General features: G+C 44.5%; 1 protein-coding gene across 1 annotated transcript in view; it reads left to right on the forward strand.

The window, feature by feature from the left end:
• LOC139376094 (sickle tail protein-like) overlaps positions 1–17,878 on the forward strand; it is a 51,055-nt gene that overhangs the window by 25,623 nt on the left and 7,554 nt on the right. Inside the window, 11 exon segments of the mRNA XM_071118274.1 lie at positions 520–616; positions 5,373–6,178; positions 7,160–7,287; positions 7,450–7,619; positions 8,426–8,610; positions 10,232–10,368; positions 10,640–10,787; positions 10,879–11,410; positions 11,668–11,959; positions 12,144–12,400; positions 12,649–12,819. Of these exon segments, the coding sequence (XP_070974375.1) occupies positions 520–616; positions 5,373–6,178; positions 7,160–7,287; positions 7,450–7,619; positions 8,426–8,610; positions 10,232–10,368; positions 10,640–10,787; positions 10,879–11,410; positions 11,668–11,959; positions 12,144–12,400; positions 12,649–12,819 (2,923 nt within the window).

Below are 17,878 nucleotides of genomic sequence, written 5' to 3' on the forward strand. Positions count from 1 at the left end.
GTACAGTAATATGATACTACCTAATGCTACTCTATGTTGAGGTTGGGCAAAAAAGGGATTGTCAAGCTTTGTGTACAGCACCATGTATACTACTATATAGTAATAGAGTAAATTATGTCCTATCTATGCTGTTAAAGCAATCCATATTTTAGTATGGATCTTCAAATTACAGGGGAGGCTTGCAATTCATTTTGTCTCTACTTTGGCATTTCAGCGTCCAAAGCGCTGCATGAATAATACTCCACCTCCTGCTCTTTCAGTTTAGGCAGGGAGGCATTAAACGTGGTATTGTTGAGGAAATTAGAGAAGAGGCCAATGTCTGAGCGTGTGCTGCTGATAACAGGGTGTCTGTCTTGACCACACCCTAATCTGCACAGACACTACAGTAGACTGATGAATATAGTACCGGAAGGGTTTCCAGTTATACAGTGGAGTGGAGTTCACTGTTAGGCTGTTAGATGGCGACGACCTGTGTTTACTTCAACCAGTGTAACTTTGACGTGTCTTTCTTCTTTCCAGAAATATCACACCTGGCTGCTGTCTGAAGGTGTACCACAAAGACCCTGCACACGCCTTCAATCGCAGCAACGCAAGGTCCAACAATGCCGACGGCAGGGTTAGTGAAGCCTGACCTTGCACGGCAACACAGCCAAGCGCACAAACTCCCCTAAGTCGCCTAAATCTAGCTGTCTAGTGCAATATGTTTGACATCAAGGAAGCTTCCGCTCCTAAATCCCTAACCAGGGGACAGTGGTGGAAAAAGTACCCAATTGTCATACTTGAGTAAAAGTAAAGATACCTTAATAGAAAATGACTCAAGTAAAAGTGAAAGTCACCCAGTAAAATATTACTTGAGTAAAAGTCGAAAAGTATTGGAGGACAAGTACATTAGAGTGTCTAGTTTGAGAAACAGACGCCTCACAAGTCCTAAACTGGCAGCTTCATTAAGTAGTATCTGCAAAACACCAATCTCAACGTCAACAGTGAAGAGGCGACTCCGGGATGCTGTCCTTCTAGGCAGTGTTGCAAAGATAAAGCCATATCTCAGACTGGCCAATAAAAATAAAAGATTAAGATGGGCAAAAGAACACAGACACTGGACAGAGGAACTCTGCCTAGAAAGCCAGCATCCCGCAGTCGCCTCTTCACTGTTGACATTGAGACTGATGTTTTGTGGGTACTATTTAAGGAAGCTGCCAGTTGAGGACTTGTGAGGCGTCTGTTCTCAAACTAGACATCATGCTGAGACGCACAGGGATAAAAGCAGCCTTGTTTATTCTCGACTGTAGCAGAAGCAGGATCAGAAGCAGGGTTTTTCTTCTGTGTTTGGGTATACCCTAATAAGCAGTTATGATGCCCCTCTGCATTGGTTTCCTGCTGATGTTGAGATTCCTAGTCAGAGGAACCAATATCCTGGAGCCTCTAGAATCCACTGGGCAGACGATCTTGATTAAATGTGATCCTTTTTAGGAAATGTCAGTCTTTTTACTATTAGCATTTTTTTCGTTTTTCTCTGAGGTAACACGATCAAGCTTTCTGTTTTCAGGAACTCCTCTCTGACATGACAGGAATCCCCTGTAGTACCAGTCAGTATACCATGATCCTGATAATATGATAAACTCACTCTTCTCGTAACTGTCTTTTATCCAATAATCACATTAGCCATGTTATAGGATCACTACATTGGACTGATTTGAAACCATGCTACATGTACTAATGTAATATCTACTACGTTGATCCTTTCGAGGCAAGCTCCCATTCTGGATTAGAAATGACAAGTATTTACAGTAGAATTGTCTGTACTTCTATTACAGCAACAAAATGTCAACATTAGGATATTATTGACCGCCACTGATTTAGTTAATGTCATATAGAATATATAGAATACCATAGCCACATAAGATATGTCTCAACAAACTGTTGAAAGTCATATGATATTGTATCTTGTTTCTTTCTCCAGATAGTGGCTGTCTACAATATAGTGACATAGTCCATATGTACATATTACCTCAATTACCTCAACTAACCGGTGCCCCTGCACATTGACTCTGTACCGGTACCCCCTGTATATAGCCTCGCTATTGTTACCTTACTGCTGCTCTTTAATTATTTGTTACTTTTATTTCTTAGTTTTTTTAGGTATTTTTCTTAAAACTGCTTTGTTGGTTAAGGGCTTGTAAGTAAGCATTCCACTGTTGTATTCGGTGTATGTGACAAATACAATTTGATTTGATTCGATTTGAAGCTGTGTTTGGATATGTCTGACAAAGAGTACCGTGTGTTATTCATATCCTGCTGCATTACACAATGGCATATTTGCATCATATTTCTCAGCAGCTGTCAGGGACTGGGCACTGGATGGGGGCGTAGAGGCTTGAGAAGAGTCTTTCTTTTCCAACTATCAGCTTTATCACAGAGCCAGGGTGCCATGAGGGATTGGGAGGCATGTAATCCTACTGGGAAAGCGCTCAAATTCCTTCGGTGGGTGTTGTTTTCAGCACGTTGTTTTGTGGTCTGAGGAGAAGTAATGCCTAGGGATCCGATGTCCTGTTGCTCTGTTGTTTCCAGAGCGTCCTGTTAGATTGATGGATAGACGTACCGCGTCGAACCTCCACCAGAGGAAGAGCCTGCCTGACCATCCTCAGATTGATCCTCCGATCTACTTGATTTAACTCGCACCTTAAATCAGGCTCACCTCACTGTATGATCAGAGTATTTATGTGAGTTTAGTGGTAGCGCAGATCTTCCTCTCCTATGAGAGATCACCTCAGATATAGATAGACAGAGACCGTTAGGCCCCATGGATGAAAGATGATCTCACTTTTGCACTGGTCTGGAATGCATCGCAGCTTGAAAATGTGGCTTTGTTTAAGTTTATTACTGTACCCACTGGTGGTCAGCCCAGCATGTTGTTCCAAAGATGGGGTATGTGTTTTGGGGTATTTCTGAGCAGATAACATTGATAATGCCTTGCTCTAAAAATATTGTTGTTGTTTTATCACAGGATGAGCAAAGGTTAATGGGGGGAAACAAGAAAATATTTCCATTGTAGCAGGCCTACAGGGTTTTTCAGCTGTCCCCGTAGGAGAACCATTAGAAGAACCCTTTTTTAGTTCCAGGTAGAACCCTTTTGGTTCCAGGTAGAACCCTTTCCACAGAGGGTTCTACATGGAACCCAAAAGAGTTCTACCTGGAACCAAACAGGGTTCTCCTATGGGGACAACCGCGGAACCCTTTTGGAACCCTTTTTTTTTTATAAGAGTGTATGTTAATTGTCTATGTATGTGTGCTTTGTTGTGGAAATATTGTGGTATCAATGTTAAGCTCAAAAGGTCATGAAGATAATTCTGCTAGAATTATGCACAAAATACTATAACTATAGCAAACATAGCAGATGGCTTGTTGTGTATGAATGAGCTGCTCTCTTATTTGCATAAAAATACAATCGGTTTAATACTCTATGTCACTTTATTTGCGGTCGTTGTAAATGAGGTCACCTCTTTGACTCTAGGGTTAATACTGGAATATTCAAATTGCAGTTGTATCTGTTATGACACGCCACCTTATGAAGGGGGAATAAACAATCCCTATGAAATAGCAGAGAGCCAAGTTAGCCCACACCTCTCTTGCATCATGCAACCATTGTAGAACTCTCTTATCACTGTTCAAATCTGCTGAACTGCTGAAGGTAAAGCATGTAGCACGAGGACTAAGAAGAGTGTGAGTACTATAAGAAGTATATTCTTGAGACTACAGTCAACTATCAGGCTACTGTACTTTTGCTTAGATTTGCTACAGTACATGATCTGAAGTGTATGTACACTCTTTAAAAAAGGTGCTATCTAGAACCTAAAAGGGTTTTTCGGCTGTCCCCATATGAGAACCCTTTGAAGAACCATTTTTGGTTCCAGGTTTAATCCTTTCCACAGAGGGTTCTATATACATACAACCTAAAATAGTTCTACCTGGAACCAAAAAGGTATCTACCGAAGAACCCTTTTGAAACCCTTTTTTCTAAGAGTGTACAAAAAAAAAATATTCCTCAATTATTAGCCTACATTTGCTTAGATTATCTGCAGTAAATACTCCCGGGTGGCGCAGTGGTCTAAGGCACTGCATCGCAGTGCTAGCGGTGCCACCAGAGATTCTGGGTTCTAGCCCAGACTCTGTTGCAGCCGGCCGCGGCTGGGAGGTCCATGGGGCGACGCACAATTGGCCTAACGTCGTCTGGGTTAGGGAGGGTTTGGCCGGTAGGGATATCCTTGTCTCATTGCGAACTAGTGACTCCTGTGGTGGGCCGGGCGCAGTGCATGCTGACCAGGTCGCTAGGTTGGTGTGGCTGGCTTCTGGGTTGGATGCACGCTGTGTTAAGAAGCAGTGCAGCTTGGTTGGGTTGTGTTTCGGAGGAAGTATGGCTCTCGACCTTCGTCTCTCCTGAGCCCGTACGGGAGTTGTACCGATGAGACAAGACAGTAACTACTAACAATTGGATACCATGAAATTGGAGGTAAAAAAATAAAAGATTAGCTGCAGAGGGCTCTACAGTGCAACCATTTTACTCGCATATGTGCCCATTTAAAAATCACCCAGATGATAATTGTTACAATGATTACTTCACTGTACCGTAGCCCGTGAGTGCCATGGAGAATACACTGAGCGCAGATTCATGATTGCCATGCTTGCACCATTACTACAAAGATTACTGTGTGCTCTTACATTTTTCAACTTTGGCACATACTTGCTCCTTGTAAAAAAGGTCATCGTAAAGCCGTGCTGTATGTTTAAACATCAACATTAATTGACTGTTTCACGGAAACAAGTCCATTTTATTTGGCAGTATGATGATGTAAACAATCTTTTTGGAATGTTGTTGTGAAAAGGTTCGGAAGTGAGTACAGACAAAGAGGCAGATCAGGGAGAATTATATGTCAATGCAATGGTCATGCTAGGAGTACCTCATACTGCATATTGATCTTGTCCTGCAATCATAGTGAACACAACAAACGCTCTGTGTCTGCTCTGTACATGGCGAGGCATGACAGTGTTGTTTAGCTATGGTACCATTCAACCTTTGTGGATGTGATTTTCCTCTCTGTTTCTCTCACACTCTGTATATGGCCTTTGTCAGAACAGATCCTCGTTCTGTCTGCGATTTGTCATTTTGAAGGTAATATTTTGACATGTATGACAGTCAGGGAGGGACAACAGAAGATGTTTTTTATAGATTAATTGTTGAGGACACAGACATACCGCTAACCTAATGACTGAGAATCTCTCTGCATAGCTCATCAAGTTTTGTATTAGCAGGCTTTTCTAGTCTCTTTCCATTGACTTTAAGATGATATGTTCTCTGAATTTCCTCCTGTCTACAGATACCAAGAGAGATACTGTATGGAAGTCATAGCCCTGTCCACACTTTACAATCCACCCGCATTCCTGTCCACGCCATTCAGGGGTCCATGTCTCCCCCCATGGCCCGCTCCATGCCCTCCTCCCCCTCCAGGATCCCCTATGGTCACCAGGCTGGGGGAGGGGTGCCAGGCAGTGCCACCCTCCCCAGGGCCAGCATGTCCAGCGGGCCACCTAGCAGGTCTGTCACCCCCTGCCCCAGCGCCATCCTGGAGAGAAGAGATGTCAAACCTGATGAGGACCTGAGCAGTAAGAGTATGGCGCTGGTGCGTGCCGACGGGTTGTATGTCAACGTCACTGACCCCTACGCTGTCCAGGAGGGCCGGCTGAGTATCGCCTCCTCACAGGGGGGCAGCCACACGGGGGACGTGGTCGACATGGGTGGTGGCCTCCTCTGGGCTTCGGGCAAGTCCACAGCCTCCTATCCAGAGAATTCAGAGCAGCAGCACTCCCTCTACAGGCAGAAGTGCCGGAGGTATGGTGAAAACCAGGGACTACCGCCGTTCGGCACCAAAACCCCACCACCTTCCCCTCACAGAGTGAATGAGGTCAGGATGATTGACAACCATGGCCCTGTGGCCCCGGAGAGAGGGTCTCCTATTCGCCGGTCCCTGCGGAGGGAGAGTAATGGTAATACTGTGGAGGTGGTGAACAGGACCAGGGGTGGTGTGTCCTCTGTGTCCTCTCCTGTGTTCCTGGAGTTCCCCCCAGGGCACCATGGCGACAAATTGTTCCAGGGTCACCTCACCCCCAATGACCCTCAGACCAGGTGAGACAAAAAACAGAGAGAAGGGCTGGGCAGTCTGAGGCAAACTACCACTTGAACTTGGGGTTTTATGAACATAGCACATAGCACAGTACTACATAACACAATATTGTTATACACTAGCACAGTATTATGAACTACATAGCACAGTATTATGAACTACATAGCACAGTATTATGAACTACATAGCACTGTATTGTGAACTACATAGCACAGTATTAAGAACTACATAGCACAGTATTATGAACTACATAGCACAGTATTATGACCTACATAGCACAGTATTGTGAACTAACGACACAACACAGTATTATGAACTACATCGCACTGTATTGTGAACTAACTACACAACACAGTATTATGAACTACATAGCACTGTATTGTGAACTAACTACACAACACAGTATTATGAACTACATAGCACTGTATTGTGAACTAACTACACAACACAGTATTATGAACTACATAGCACTGTATTGTGAACTAACGACACAACACAGTATTATGAACTACATAGCACTGTATTGTGAACTAACGACACAACACAGTATTATGAACTACATAGCACTGTATTGTGAAGTAAATAGCGCTGTATTGTTAACAATGTATTGTTTGGGGGGGCAGTTAGCCGAGTGGTTAGAGCGTTGGACCAGTAACCGAAAGGTTGCTGGCTCTAATCCCAGAGCTGACATGGTAAAAATCTGTTGTTCTGCCCCTGAAAAAGGCAGTTAACCCACTGTCCCTGGGCCATCATTGTAAATACTAATTTGTTCTTAACTGATTTGCCTAGTTGAATAAAGGTTAAATAAAAAATAAGAAAATTATAATAATTACATAGCACAGTATTGTGAACTACGTAGTTGCCTAGTTGAATAAAGGTTAAATAAATATTAAAAAAATAATAATAATTACATAGCACAGTATTGGGAACTACGTAGGTAGCACCGTATTGTTTTGGGCCAAACATGTATTGTTTTTTGGCAGTGAGCGAATGAAGGCCATGGAACAACAGATCGCCAGTCTTGCTGGCCTTGTTCAGCATGCACTTTTTATTGGGCCAGCTGAGAGAGATGGGAGGACTGCTTCTCCTTTCCATGTAAACAACAGTGCAGGTAACTGTTATTACACAACTATATTAGTGTTACAAAGTCAGTGTTGTATTCGTTTTTTTTGTTGTTCCATACATGGTTAATGAAAGTTATTTTGTATCTTCCCTATTTTAATCCCACATTACAGTTACTCATAGAGTTGTGTCTAACTGATCTGATATGTAGGAGTGTCACCAGTTCCTGCAGCCAGAAGCCCTGCCCTCCTGGCAGACGCCGCCAGTGCTCTAGTCTCTCAGGCCCATCCCCCTGACCCCGCCCTGCAGGTCACACTGACCACTGTCAGGAGGAACGTCACTGATCTGCGACAGCAGCTGCACCATCTCAGACAGCTACAGGTAGTCAAGCCACCTGCACATTACATTAATCCGTTATCTGCATAGATACAATGTACAGGTAACTCTGCCAAAATAAAGGGAACTCCAAAATAAAGTGCCTTGATGAAGTGACAGAACAGCTTCAATGCACCTTAGCATAGATTCTACAAGTATCTGGAACTCTATTGGAGGGATGTGACTCCATTATTCCACCATCATTTGGTGTTTTTTTGATGGTGCGCCAGTCCAGAATCTCTTATAAGTGTTCAATTGGGTTGAGATCTGGTGACTGAGACGGCGATGGCATATGGTTAACATCGTTTTCATGTTCATCAAACCATTCAGTGACCACTCGTGCCCTGTGGATGAAGTCCTTGTCATTGTATGGGGGCATAGCCATGGTAGCCAAAATAATGGCCTGCCCAGCATTTTTATACATGACCCTGAGCACGATGGGATATTAATTGCTTAATTAACTCAGGAACCACACCTGTTTGGAAGAACCTGCTTTGAATAGACGTTCTATCCCTTGTTTACTCAAGTGTTTCCATTATTTTGTCAGTTACCTGTACATGTGCATATTTTTACGAGGTGTATTTTTGTATGTGATCAACAGATTTGGGTACTCAAGCCACACATCACGATCATCCAAATCTGCATATATACAGTACATCTTAATTAGGTTTTTATGTCGTTCTCCAAAAACAAGTTCAGCCATTACATTCATCACATTCATCCATCAAATAGCTGTATATAAGTCATTAGATATACTGTTTGTAATACCACTGAGAGTCCTGAGACCAGTGGGTTTGATGATCTATCCACAGATGCAGAACCAAGACAGTGTGAGGGTGATGCTGAAGAGAGCGGAGCAGGAGCTGACTGGAGTGATGTCTGAGACCTTACAGAGACAGCAGCATGAGACAGAGCCTGCCCAGAGACAGAGGACCACAGTGGATGAGGAGAGACACAAGTACCTGGCCATGGAGGAGAGAGTACTAGCCCAGCTCAGGTAAGGGTTTGGAAGTATTGTAGAGCCCCACAAACTGATTGACAGGATAGACATTTAATGAGGGCATTGACTCTATTTTGCCTATCTTACTTTTGCATACTCTTTGGTGCTAGTCAAAAAAGAGTAAATAATATGATCTTAGTTTCCAAGTTCGAGTTTCAAGTGTTATTAGTCGTATGTACAGGATACACATGGTATACACCGTCCAACCAAATGCTACCTTGCATACTTAAATATTATGATTTTAAAGCATTGGATCAGAATTCTAATTTGATGTGCTATGGTAGCCTTTCAACATTCACAATTGGAACAATAAACAGTAATCAGACGATAGTAATCTGCTCCAGATGCCATATTTGTTTTTTTTATGTGGCAAAACTGCAGCTGCTGAAACTAACATTGTGAACTAACTGCGTTATCTCATGTTGAAATGTGAAGTAATATAATTACGCAATTAGTTTCAGCTAAAGTGGGATTAATAAATCAACTGTGGTTATGCAATCGGTTTCCAGTGATATAACGAATGTTATGCAAAAATGAGTCATCCTCCTATAGCTCCTCCCACCAGCCTCCTCTGACCTGGAATGTGGTACATACAGTATCCCAGCTATGGAATGAGTCATTGGTGTTCTGCCAAAAATGTCTAATAATGTTGCACAATGTTTAAATATGCAAGTGAGGCTGTTTCCCTTGTGATCTGGGGGGACTGTGTTACAGACTGTGATAGGAGAGTTAAATAATGGAGTCAATGTCAGCTCATTGGACTAAATTAATGTTAGAAAAAACCTGTTGAACAACTGTTATCATATACTGTATGTAGCTGTTATGTAATCTTGAGAGCACTGTTTGGATGGGAAAACAGATATTGGGAAACAGCTATTTGTCACACTTTCTCACGCTTACCGTAGTTATTTTGGATAGTGAGTCCCTTTTAGGTCCAGACATGCATGTACTTGCTCTGTGACTTTGGATGAAGCATTGTTGCTTCAGAAGAATCCAACCGTTATGGTCATTTTACATTCGACCATTTCAGCAAATTGACTAATTGACTAAAATAAGTTTACATTAGTCATGGTCATTGTTCTGCATCTGGTTGTTAAACACCTGTTTTGAGTATTTTGATTGCAGCAGCTGACACAGAGCTTGTCAGACTGTTGTCAACAAACAGCTTCTGACTGAGCATGTCAAACAGGTTTCTACTCTGTCAGCAACACTGTATCTTTATGTTTGAACTTCCCTCCTGGCATAACATCAGGGCTAGCTTAAAACTGTATCGAAGGGTAATGGGAAGCTTAGGTTTTTAAACATGATCTTATCTATAACATTATACTGAAAAAGTTTGAAATCAATTGCATGTCATGAACTCAATGTTTTCTGCCATCTTGTCTATTGCTGGTTATTACATTAGGAGAAATCACCATGCAAAAACTACGGAGGCTACTATGAGCCCTATGAGCCCTATGAGAAGGGAAAAACTGAACAATTTATTTGTTGCGCAGTGAACACAATCACAGCATAGGGCCAGGCCAATCTCCAATGTCTTTCCTTGTCATTCCAAGCATGACAATTGTTTTTACTGTAATGTAATGGCCAAATGTGTAACCTAACCTATGTCTCTCAGGGAGCTGGAGGAGTACGTAGACTGTCTGAGAAGAGACTTGTCCTCTTGCCCAGGTCAGCTGTCAGTCACCCTCAGGGATGTGGAGGAGGGAGCTGTCAACCTCAGGAGGGTGGGAGAGGTCTTGGCTGGGCTTAAAGGTGAGCACTGTCTGGGGCTGCAGCTAGAGGTTAGCACATCAATGACCACAGGTAGAAGATGTTGTGCAAGCAATGTTGTGCAAGCAGAGTTACCAATAGCATAAGTTATTCCACAGCCACAGTAGCAGCATTAATCAAATCCAATAGTTATTCACAGCCAGTTATGTCATGTTTTAAGGTAAGGGTTAGCTGATGCCTCTTTGAATGTGTGACAACATTTGGATTGATGGCCCAACTACCTCCTCCCCCTCTCCCTCCCTCCCTTCGTCAGGTGAGTTTCCTAGCCTCCAGGGGAAGATGCGGACAGTTCTGCGTGGGGAGGTAGAGGCAGTGCACTTTCTGAAGGAGGAGCCTCACAAGATGGACAGCATGCTTAAGAGGGTTAAAGCCTTGACAGAAGCTCTCAGCGGTCTCAGAAGGTACATGCTGCCCCTGTATATCCTCCATAACATGTAAGAGGATGATTGATGATCTGAGTAGTCGAATAAAGTCATGCTGCGTTCCCTTCAGATGTGTCACAGAGAATCATCCTCACGATCCCGAGCCTGGAGCAGCCAAAGCATTCATAGAGGGGGCTGTAGAGCCTGCCATTGCCCAGTCCGATCCCCCACTGAGGAATCGCCCCACCGTGGAGTCCCCCAATCCCCAGCCCAGGTCCTCTGTCAGACCGCCCCTACCCCAGCTCCAGGGCCAGAACCCCGCAGTCAGGCCAGACATGGCCCCCACGTCTCCTGTCGTCATCCACCGTGTGAAGAGCTCTCCCGTCGATATGCAACCGTGTCAGCACTCAGTGGCCCTGCCGCACCACCACCACCCCAGCCCCCCGCTGACCCCCACCCATGGCCGAGACTCCCCCACCGTGGCCAAGGTCAGTCCCCGCAGCCGGGAGAACAGCCCGGCCCTGCAGAAGAGAATGATCACCTGGTGCGGAGATGGACCGGCCCCCACGGCTAGCAGCACTGAGACCACCACACAACCACCTGGCTCAGCGGAGAACCAAACCAACAGGGGCAGCATCAAAAACAAAGTAATGGACATTGAGGTAGTCATCCGTCTGATATATATTCTCAGCAATTATCTAATTGACTTCAATGAGACAATGTGTCTTAGGTTGAACTGGAGAGTGTCTATAAACCACAGTGGTCTGTTACTTACTGTGTAATATAATCATAGAGCATAGTATAACTGATTAATCATAGGCTTCTGCCAGTTCTCTCAGAAAGTAATCTCAGCAAAGTGCGTCTAAATTTCAGATTGGTATGAGTTGAGATGTCTGGGCCTCTCTCTCCCACCACATAGGCTGCAGAGAGAGAGGGGGACCTGGAGGAGGGGAGGCCACCACAGAGATCAGCAACCTCTGCTGGGAGTCAGTTTGATCAGATTCTCCAGGAGGCCCAGGCCAGCCTAATGATGGCCATCCCTGACTTAGAGTTGACCGAGACGGGGAGGAGTGAGTCTCAGTCTCCCAATCCACCCCTAGCTCCAGACCAGCCATCTCTCCCCCAGACCCTCCCAGACCCAAAGATGCCCCTCAACACTCCACTGCTAGACGAGATGGATGTTCCTGAACCTACTGAGGCATCTCTTCCAGGTAAGAAACTTTGGAAGTTAATAGATCCATTAAAATGTTGGAAACTATGGAAGGACATGTGTTCTGTTTTATTTGGGTTCAGTTTAGGATTAGTATCTTGACTAAATGCGAAGATATATTAATATCATTTTCTGTTTTGTAAAGTACCGTACATTGTCTGTGTCTGTGTGTCGTCGTCTGACAGAACCCACTCAGCCAGCTAATGTGGCTTCTGAGATGACTATTCAGGGCAGCCCTGAGCGACCACACAGGCCTATGGTTGAGAAGCCTCGCAGGCCCAGTGTGGAGAGAGAGATGAGGAACAGCCCAGAGAAAGCAGGGAAGTCCCCTCCACCGCCCCCACCACGGAGGTTCTTCACCTCACCATCAAGCCCAGGGCTGACCACAGGGAGGTCTGGAGAAGTCGTCTTTACTACCAGGAACGAAGCTGCCACCACACGGGTGTGTGACTAATTTGTTTGGCAGTTTCCCTAGTCAAGCAGCATTCCAAGACATTTGTCTTCAAAAGGATAACCTCAGTGTCTAGAAATAAGCATTCAACATGTGACCCAACATTCATATACATAATATTTGTAACACTGCAAGTCAAACGGAATCTTTAGTATGCAGACTATGCACATATGACCTAGTGGGGGATAGAGTGTCAATTTATTCAAGACAGTTTTCAAGTGTTTTACTATCCCCTTCAGGACGATGAAGAGGCGGTGTTCCTTCAACCCAGTCCCAAACCCACCAGACAGCCCCCAGAGGTCAAGCCCAAGCCCCAAACCACATCTGTTATCACAGCCTCAGCTGAGCCAGAGGAAGAGGAGGATGAAGAAGAGGATGAGGAGGAGGATACATTCATGAAGGAACTACAGGTAAATAAACACTCTGTCAGATACAGAGTGACATTTCCTGACATTTAATCCTAGTAAAAATTCCCGGTCTTAGGTCAGTTAGGATCACCACTTTATTTTACGAATGTGAAATGTCGGAATAATAGTAGAGAGAATTATTTATTTCAGCATTTATTTCTTTCATCACATTCTCAGTGGGTCAGAAGTTTATATACTCAATTAGTATTTGGTAGCATTGCCTTTAATTTGTTTAACTTGGATCAAACGTTTCGGGTAGCCTTCCACAAGCTTCCCACAATAAGTTGGGTGAATTTTGGCCCATTCCTCCAGACAGAGCTGATGTAACTGAGTCAGTTTGGCAGGCCTCCTTACTCGCACACGCTTTTTCAGTTCTGCCCACAAATTGTCTATAGGATTGAGGTCAGGGCTTTGTGATGGCCACTCCAATACATTGACTTTGTTGTCCTTAAGCCATTTTGCCACAACTTTGGAAGTATGCTCGGGGTCATTGTCCATTTGAAAGAGCAATTTGCGACCAAGCTTTGAGATGTTGCTTCAATACATCCACAGAATTTCCCTGCCTCATGATGCCATCTGTTTTGTGAAGTGCACCAGTCCCTCCTGCAGCAAAGCACCCCCACAACATGATGCTGCCACCCCCGCCCCGTGCTTCACGGTTGGGATGGTGTTCTTTGGCTTGCAAGCCTCCCCCTATTTCCTCCAAACATAACAATGGGCATTATGGCCAAACAGTTCTATTTTTGTTTCATCAGACCAGATTATATTTCTCCAAAAAGTACAATCTTTGTCCCCATGTGCAGTTGGAAACGGTAACCTGGCTTTTTTATGGCAGTTTTGGAGCAGTGGCTTCTTCCTCGCTGAGCGGCCTTTCAGGTTATGTTGATATAGGACTTCTTTTACTATGGATATAGATACTTTTGTACCTGTTTCCTCCAGCATCTTAACAAGGTCCTTTGTTGTTGTTTTGGGATTGATTTGCACTTTTCGCACCAAAGTACATTACATCCTTCCTGAGCGGTAAGATGTCTGCGTGGTCCAATGTGGTTTATACCTCCGTACTATTGTTTGTACAGATGAACGTGGTACCTTCAGGCATTTGGAAATTGCTCCCAAGGATGAACCAATCTTGTGGAAGTCTACCATTTTTTTCTGAGGTCTTGGCTGATTTCTTTTGATTTACCCATGATGTCAAGCAAAAAGGCACTGAGTTTGAAGGTAGGCCTTAAAATACATCCACAGGTACACCTCCAATTGACTCAAATTATGTAAATTAGCCTATCAGAAGCTTCTAAAGCCATGACATCATTTTTGGGAATTTTCCAAGCTATTTAAAGGCACAGTCAATTTAGTGTATTAAACTTCTGACCCACTGTAATTGTGATGCAGTGAGTTATAAATGAAATAATCTGTCTGTAAACAATTGTTGGAAAAATTACTTGTGTCATGCACAAAGTAGATGTCCTAACCGACTTGCCAAAACTATAGTTTGTTAACAAGAAATGTGTGGAGTGTTTGAAAAACTAGTTTTAATGACTCCAACCTAAGTGTATGTAAACTTCCGACTTCAACTGTACATACCACAAATACACTACATGACCAAAAGTATGTGGACACCTGCTCGTCGAATATCTCATTCCAAATTCATGGGCATTAATATGGAGTTGGTCCCTCCTTTGCTGTTATAACAGCCTCCACTCTTCTGGGAAGGCTTTCCAGTAGATGTTGGAACATTGCTGCAGGGACTTGCTTCCATTCTGGGACTTGCTTCCATTCAGCCACAAGAGCATTGGGGAGGTCGGGCATTGATGTTGGGCATTTAGGTTTGGCTCGCAGTCAGCGTTCCAATTCATCCCAAAGGTGTCCGATGGGCTTAAGGTCAGGGCTCTCTGCAAGCCAGTCAAGCTCTTCCACACCGATCTCAACAAAGGGGCATTGTCATGCTGAAACAGGAAAGGGCCTTCCCCAAACTGTTGCCAAAAAGTTGGAAGCACAGCATCGTTTAGAATGTTATTGTATGCTGTAGTGTTAAGATTTCCCTTCACTGGAACTAAGGGGCCTAGCCCAAACCATGAAAAATAGCCCCAGACCATTATTCCTCTTCCACCCAACTTTACAGTTGGCACTATGCATTTGGACGGGTAGTTCTCCTGGCATCCGCCACACCCAGATTTGTCTGTTGGACTGCCAGATGGTGAGCGTGATTCATCACTCCAGAGAACGCATTTCCACTGCTCCAGAGTCCAATGGCGGCGAGCTTTACACCACTCCAGCCGACGCTTGGTATTGCGCATGGTGATCTTAGGCTGCCCGGCCAAGGAAACCCATTTCATGAACCTCCTGACAAATAGTTATTGTGCTGACGTTGCTTCCAGAGGTAGTTTGGAACTCTGTAGTGAGTGGTGCAACCGAGGACATACAATTTTTATGCACTACACATTTCAGCACGGCCCCATTCTGTGAGCTTGTGTGGCCTACCACTATTCGGGCTGAGCCATTGTTGCTCCTAGATGTTCCCACTTCATAATAACAGCACTTACAGTTGACTGGGGCAGCTCTAGCAGGGCAGAAATTTAACAAAATGACTTGTTGGAAAGGTGGCATCCTATGACGATTCCATGACGATTCCATGTTGAAAGTCACTGAGCTCTTCAGTACGGGCCATTCTACTGACAATGTTTGTCTATGGATTTCATACACTTGTCAGATATGGGTGTGGCTGAAATAGCAGACGCTGTCGTACAATCTACTAATTTGAAGGGTTGTCCACATACTTTTGTCTATATAGTGTATGTACAAAGCATTTGTCCATTTTGGACCTTTTTAACATAAACATTAACACTAGTGTACATGCATTACTACACTGAACAAAAATAGAAATGCAACAATTTGCATGTTGCAATCTTTCCTTCTATATTTCTTTATCCTTTATTTAACTAGGCAAGCCAGTCTAGAACCAATTCTTATTCACAATGGCGGCCTAGGGACAGTGGGTTAACTGCCTTGTTCAGGGGCAGAATGACAGATTTTTTCTTTGTCAGTTCAGGAATTCGATCTAGCAACTTTTCGGTTACTGGCCCAACGCTCTTAACCACTAGGCTACCTGCCGCCTCAGTTACAGTTCATATAAGGTACTGAGTCAATTTAAATAAATTCATTAGGCCCTGACCTATGGATTTCACATGACCGGGAATACAGATCTGTATCTGTTGCTCACAGATACTTCATGCAGAGCAACACATCTCCTTTGCATGAAGTTGATCAGGCTGTTGATTGTGGCCTGTGGAATGTGTTTTTACATTTTTTATTTTTACCCCTTTTTTCTCCCCAATTTCGTGGTATCCAATTGTTGTAGTAGCTACTATCTTGTCTCATCGCTACAACTCCCGTACGGGCTCGGGAGAGACGAAGGTTGAAAGTCATGCGTCCTCCGATACACAACCCAACCAGCCGCACTGCTTCTTAACACAGCGCGCATCCAACCCGGAAGCCAGCCGCACCAATGTGTCGGAGGCTACACCGTGCACCTGGCAACCTTGGTTAGCGCGCACTGCGCCCGGCCCGCCACAGGAGTCCCTGGTGCGCGATGAGACAAGGACATCCCTACCGACCAAGCCCTCCCTAACCCGGATGATGCTAGGCCAATTGTGCGTCGTCCCACGGACCTCCCGGTCGCGGCCGGTTACGACAGAGCCTGGGCACGAACCCAGGGACTCTGATGGCACAGCTGGCACTGCAGTACAGCGCCCTTAACCACTGCGCCACCCGGGAGGCCGGCCTGTGGAATGTTGTCCCACTGCTCTTCGATCCCTGTGCGTAGTTGCTGGATATTGGTGGGAACTGGAACACGCTGTCGTACATGTCGATCCAGAACATCCTAAACATGCTCAATGGGTGACATGTCTGGTGAGTATTGGGGCCATGGAAGAACTGGGACATTTTTTAGCTTCCAGAAATTGTGTACAGATCCTTTCCACATGGGGCCGTGCATTATCATGCTGAAACATGAGATGATGACAGCGGGATGGCATGACAATGGGCCTCAGGATCTCGTCACAGTATCTCTGTGCATTCATTTTGCCATCGATAAAATGCAATTGTGTTCGTGGTCCGTAGCTTAGGACTGCCCATACCATAACACCACCATGGGACACTGTTCACAATGTTGATATCAGCAAACCGCTCGCCCACATGACGCCATACGTCTGCCATCTGCCCGGTACAGTTGAAACCGCAATTCATCCATAAAGAGCACACTTCTTCAGCATGCTAATGGCCATCGAAGGTGAGCATTTGCCCACTGAAGTTGGTTACGACGCCAAACTGCAGTCAGGTCAAAACCCTGGTGAGGATGACGAGCACACAGATGAGCTTCCCTGAGCCGGTTTCTGACAGTTTGTGCAGAAAGTCTTTGGTTGTGCAAACCCACAGTTTCATCAGCTGTCTGGGTTAGCGACAATCCCGCAGGTGTAGAAGCCTGATGTGGAAGTCCTGGGCTGGCGTGGTTACACGTGGTCTGCGGTTGTGAGGCCGGTTGGACGTACAGCCACATTTTCTAAAACGACGTTGGAGGCGGCTTATAGTAGATAAATTAACACTAAATTCATGTCAAATGCACACTCCCTCAAGACTTGAGACATCTGTGGCATTGTGTTGTGTGACAAAACTACACATTTAAAATTGGCCTTTTATTGTCCTCAGCACAAGGTGCACTTGTGTAATGATCATTCTGTTTAATCAGCTTCTTGACATGCCACACCTGTCAGGTGGATGGATTATTTTAGCGAAGGAGAAATGCTCACTAACAAGGATGTAAACAAATTTGAGCACAACATTTGAGATAAATTAGCTTTTCGTGCATATGAAAAATTCCTGGGATCTTTAATTTCAGCTCATGAAACATGGGACCAACACTTTACATGTATGTCACCTTCTGTTGTTCAAAGGAGGAATGTCTGTGTGAACAAGAATAGCCAAATACATCAGATAGTGTGATATTTAACTCAGCATTTGTTGTACAGAGCCCTTGTCATGCAATCTGGAATCTGTGATCTAATCAGTG

This window comes from Oncorhynchus clarkii, chromosome 20 (assembly GCF_045791955.1).
Source record: "Oncorhynchus clarkii lewisi isolate Uvic-CL-2024 chromosome 20, UVic_Ocla_1.0, whole genome shotgun sequence".
Taxonomy (NCBI): Eukaryota; Metazoa; Chordata; class Actinopteri; order Salmoniformes; family Salmonidae; genus Oncorhynchus; species Oncorhynchus clarkii.